The 5,247-nt window shown below is 37.9% G+C and overlaps 2 protein-coding genes across 2 annotated transcripts in view; one reads left to right on the top strand and one right to left on the bottom strand.

Annotated features, from left to right (window-relative positions):
- LOC104716043 overlaps positions 1–1,377 on the top strand; it is a 6,442-nt gene extending 5,065 nt beyond the window's left edge. Inside the window, exon 3 of the mRNA XM_010433392.2 lies at positions 851–1,377. Within this exon, the coding sequence (XP_010431694.1) occupies positions 851–1,155 (305 nt within the window). The 3' untranslated portion in view covers positions 1,156–1,377. The remainder of the gene's footprint in view (positions 1–850) is intronic.
- LOC104716033 (anti-sigma-I factor RsgI6-like) lies at positions 2,646–5,019 on the bottom strand. Its single transcript, XM_010433383.1, has 6 exons — positions 4,971–5,019; positions 4,808–4,863; positions 4,514–4,733; positions 4,255–4,418; positions 3,252–4,139; positions 2,646–3,141 (listed from the first exon to the last, which is right to left on the bottom strand). The coding sequence occupies exons 1-6, from the start codon at positions 5,017–5,019 to the stop codon at positions 2,776–2,778; spliced, it is 1,743 nt and encodes a 580-aa protein (XP_010431685.1). The 3' UTR covers positions 2,646–2,775.

The following is a 5,247-nucleotide window of genomic DNA, read 5'->3' as shown; positions in this document are numbered from 1 at the left end:
TGATGGGAATATATTGGATAAGGTAAAAGCAACATAAGCGTGAAGTACCAGCTACCAAACGAAGATCTTGACGCGTTGATCTCCGTATCAACGGACGAAGATGTAGATAACATGATGGACGAGTACGACCGCGTCGCACTCAATCAAAACCCACGCGCCTCTCGTCTTCGTCTCTTCCTCTTCACCAATAACGTCGCCGGTGAAGAAGATAACGATAGTCGAGCTAGCAGTATTAGCTCACTCCTCGACAGCTCTGTTAACCGGGAGCAATGGTTTCTCGACGCTCTCAATCTCGGCTCCTCCGCCGCCGCTACCGCCGGTTCTAACGGCGGTTCCGGTAGAGTGTTCGAGCGGGTGAGATCTGAAGTCTCGTCGATCGTTTCGGAGGTTCCTGATTACCTCTTCGGATTGGATAATTTCGATGAAACTGCTCCGCCGCATGAGCTTCGTGATCGTGATCCTAGAGCTAAGATCCGGCGAGAGGTTTCGACGCTTTCTGATCCTGGTTCGCCTCGCCGTGATGTTCCTTCGCCGTATGGCTCGACGTCTTCGGCTCCTGTGATGCGATCATCAACACCGGAACTTCCACCGCCGGGTTTAACTAAACCGGAAAGTCCTGAACAGGTTTCGACTCCGAAATCTGATCCTCAACCGGAGCAAGTAATTCAACAGACTAGTCTCCCGGTTAACTCTCAGTGGCAATACGCCCCTGGTCCACAGGTTCATTACCAGGGTCATCCAGTTCACCAAACACCGGTTTATTACGTTCCTAATTCGGTTCAACCAGGAAATCATATGGTTCAACCAGGAAATCATATGGTTCAACCGGGTAATCATATGGTACAACAAGGCAATCATATGGTTCAGCCGGTTCCAATGCCAGCTCAGTATCTTCAACAATACCATCAGGTTCCAATGGGATACCACCAACCTCAGCCTCATCAGATGACTGGTCCGGGTCAAGTATACGGTGGAACGGTTAGGCCGATGATGATGGCAGTTGATGGAGTTAATCGGACAGGTTATTATGGAATGAAACAACCCGGTCCAGTTCAAATGTATCATCATCACCCTGGTATGGTTGTTCCTGGCGCAGAAGAACAACAACAATACAGAACCGAGACGGATTCGGATCCGGGTCGGGCTTCTTCTTAGCTGGTTGAAGAAGAGATATGAAAATGATCAAACTCGGGTTTTTGTCATTTGGAGTCGTGGTGGCTCTTTGTTACTGTGTGAACTGTGTAATAAATATTTTTGTTGTTGTTTTCCTACTTTTCTATAATTATATTTTTTTGTGGGTAATTTTTGTATTACAATACGAACTATGATGAACAGTCGATCCAGATAATAATATTATAATCTATCAATAATGAAGTACATTTGCTACTTGCTACACTTATTAATTCTGGTCAACTTGGTTACTATAGATTTTTTTTTTTCTATAGTGGAAAAGATGTATGCAGAAAAATGTCAAACGTACGAATTTTTAGCGAGGTCTGATTTGTGGGTGGTGTGATGTGAAGTCTTGTTTCATCTCTGACGGGTTTCAAACTTTCTATGGCGTAATCGTCTCTCTGTTCCGACAAGTTTTTAACTCAAAACATATATTTTAGTTAGTCAACCAAAACTTTTCTTTCCACAATTGGTATTATAACCAAAACTTTTCTTTCCACAATTTGTATTATAACCAAAACTACAATCCTCTATTTTAAAAATATCCGTCTAGCACCGATTAATAAATAATCTCCGCCTAACATCAATAATCTAATTATACGTGTCTAATTTGATTATAGCCCGTCTAATCCGATTACGTTTCGTTTAATTTTATATATAATGATTATTTTTAGAACCAAATATAAATCAAATATGTATTTTTTTGTTATTTAAACATTTAAATTAAGAGTTTATAATGTTTTACAATAAAAATGTACAAACTTTTAATAAAAATCATAAATTTTCTTTTAATATTACGTTTTTATGTGTTTACCGTAATTTTAAAGATAATACTATTGTTTTATATTATTTGATACAAGTTGTGTAACCCGCCTAGCATGGCGGGTTTGGAATATAGATTCAACACTAAAACTATTACTTCATATATACTATAGATTTGTAATCATAGTTTGAAAAATAATTATAAATTATTTAGTATATGAACTACAAAATATTACATATACTATAACACATTCTTAATATTCCAAAAAAAAAATTAAATACACATAAAAATATACACTAACATACCATATAGGCATATACGTCTATTTAATTTTAAAGAACAAAAAAAATCTAGAATTTTATATTCTATCTAATAACAAATTTAATGTAATTAGGTTATAAACTTTATAAAAGTGTAAGAACAAGAAAAAAAATTCTAAACAAAATTCTAAATTAATTAGACAAAAGTTAATTAATTGAGAATTTGAAAACTAAATAAATTAAATTTTATTATTTAAAATACAATAATTTATAACTAGCCGCCGGTGTACCGCGGGTGAAATCCTAGTAAGAATGTATGATTGCATGAAAAAAAGATTTGGCTTAAGCAAAGAAATTTAAAGAAGATACGAAATAACAACGTTTAGAGAAAGTTTAGTAGTATTATTGATAACAATATTCCACTATAGCTAGTAATATTATGATGAAAACCAACCCAATGATGTTTAAATGGAATTTTCGTCTCACACAGCTGCTACAATACAAAACAGACTATCTTCAACAACTTTTCGCTGAGAATCAAACTATACCCAAATACAAAATTGTTGTAAACTTAGCGTCTCAAACAGGTAAGACAAAAATAGATGGTTTGGTCACTGAAGAGGAGGAGTCATTAGGAGTCAACGTAAAGTTGTAAGAAGCTTTTGATCTGGTGAAAGGCTGAGATATATTGAGGACATAATCACCCTGAAAAAGTGAAGCTTCAAAGAATCCATTAGCATCAGTGACTCCTGTGGTTTGGCTGCGAAACCCTCCCCATTCACGTATCAGTCTGTCCACGACGTCTCCGGTGGGTAGGTTTCTGAAGTTTCCATCGGTGAGGCACATTCTGTAGCAACCTCTAGGAGAATATCCTGTCCACATCACTATTCCTCTCACCTTTGGATGCGCATGGCCTTCCCTTAGAACTTGCTCAAAATACTTGGCCTGCAAGAAAAACAAACACCAAACAGGGGAGAAGTGCTCAAACTCCATTTTAATGGCGATGAAATAACAAATGAGAATTCAATAATGATAAGAGAATATAATTAAGTTACCCGGACATTGTCAGGCGCATCAACGTCGACTTCAGTTAGCCAAATAGGCAAACCAGTGGCACCAAGAGTATCAAGAGCTGATCTCATATAAGGAATGTTAGGAGTGCTAAAATGAGACTCAAGACCGATCCCTAAAGGAATGTTTCCAGCAACCCGGATAGATTGAAGCTCCCTAAGCTTTTGCAAATACCTTGCTGGACTAGAACTTTGATCCTGAGGTTGCTCTAATGTATTGTATTCATTCATGAACATTGTTGTCCTTGGATCGAAGGCATGAGCCATCGAAAATGCGTTATAAGAGGATTTATAACCCAACTTACTCTCAAAGAAAGAGAAATGGAGATTCTCATTCACAACATCCCAACTCGCAAGCTGCCCTTTGTATCGCGATACCACCAAGAAAACCCTACGTTTCACGGCGTTGTAGAGATCGTTACCGGACAGAGAATACACCCATCCAGGTTGATACTTAGGGTCGTCCCATAAAATATTGTGCCCACGTACAGCGATGCCGTGCTGCTTGAAGAATCTCAACATCGCGTCTGCGTTCGTATAATCCTCTATGCCTCTTTCTCTTTCTGTGCTGTACCATTTCATCTCGTTCCCAAAAGTTGTCACGGTGAATCTTTTAGTGAACCAGTTTTGGTATGCTTGATTCCCAAGTATGTTATTTTCTACGGCGCAACCAAATGGGAACCAGAGTCGCCTTTGTTCTATGGTAATGGTTGCGTTTGGTACCGTCTCGCCCTTGTCATTCACGACTTTGATCTTCACGGCACCTTTTCTTTCCTTGTCAATGCTCTGCTCGTGGTGAGAGTTCCACTCTTCTTGTGTGAAAGGTTGCAAAGAGACGCTATCTACCCAAATCTCAACCGTTGTGTTTGCGCTCTACACATGACGTATCATGGAAATATATATAGGTTGAGAAAGAGAAGCTTGCAAAATGTAGAAATGTATATAAACAATTGAGACCATGAATATGCTTTTGTATATACATACACACCTCGAAGTAGAGATCAGCATGACCAGATTCATCAACGGTGAGACCACCTTTGAGCATGGACCAGCATTTGGATTCAGCAACAATTGAACCGGCATATTTATATTCACCATTCTTCTTGAAAACGGCGTTTACAGGAGCGTTTCCTACGCTTACTTGTAACCAGGCTACAAGTACAACATAATAATACATGAAATGATATTTCTAAATGATATTTCTATAGAGTGTGCACCAAGAAACACAAATTGAAAATTACTTATACCCGAGAAAGTGTAGAGAATTCCTTTTTCCAAGTAAACCTTCTGTGAGACGCTGTCGTTAGATTGATTCCTCTGTGTGGCAACAACAAACTTATTACCTCGGAATTCTCTGAAATCAACTTTGGCGTTTCCGAATTGTGACCAGCCTTGTGAACTATTTTGCAGGTCAGGATTCACGATGATCCCTCCATTGTATTGTGGTTTATTAGGGATCTCTAGACACTGCACCAATACCAAAAAATAAAAAAAGGGAATCAGAACAAAGTTTCCAATGAACATGACTGAATGAACAGAGCATTGCTTTCCTCTATTGATGCCGAGTAATCATAAGGGACAGACTTTTCTTCACACCCTGCAAAAGTGGTAACGACGTTTAATACAAAAATCTATTTTCTCATTTATAATAACTACTAAGAGTAGAAATATTGTAAAATCATAGGCTAAGATGAGAAGACCAACTTGATAGAGAAAGAACACAGAAGGCAAGCAGCAGCAGTAGAAGCTTCATTGCAAGACCTAAATTAAGAATCACTTTGTTTAGCTGATGATTAAGGGTTTCATTAATATACTAGTATTTATAGTCTTGGTATATTTAGTTTACAAGAAAAATACTGACTATATTGTACATTTATGGAAACTTCTATCACACATGTTTTACATGTAGTCAATAGGGTAATTAAAAATCCCAGTCAATAGTCAATAAAGTATGAGTGTATTCAGTCCAATATTCCGAGTG

Source organism: Camelina sativa, chromosome 2 (genome assembly GCF_000633955.1).
Source record: "Camelina sativa cultivar DH55 chromosome 2, Cs, whole genome shotgun sequence".
In the NCBI taxonomy this organism is placed as follows: domain Eukaryota; kingdom Viridiplantae; phylum Streptophyta; class Magnoliopsida; order Brassicales; family Brassicaceae; genus Camelina; species Camelina sativa.
The sequence above is the reverse complement of the archived record's forward strand: the minus strand, read 5'-3'. Positions and strand labels throughout refer to the sequence as shown.

What these genes read in the sequence shown, in the direction of transcription:
- LOC104716033 (XM_010433383.1), bottom strand. Translation starts at nt 5,019, where the DNA reads ATGAAGCTTCTACTGCTGCTGCTTGCCTTCTGTGTTCTTTCTCTATCA. An exon ending in AATTCTCTACACTTTCTCGG is followed by an intron (nt 4,419 to 4,513) that starts GTATAAGTAATT and finishes TTGTACTTGTAG; the next exon opens with CCTGGTTACAAGTAAGCGTA. An exon ending in ATGCTGATCTCTACTTCGAG is followed by an intron (nt 4,140 to 4,254) that starts GTGTGTATGTAT and finishes CGTCATGTGTAG; the next exon opens with AGCGCAAACACAACGGTTGA.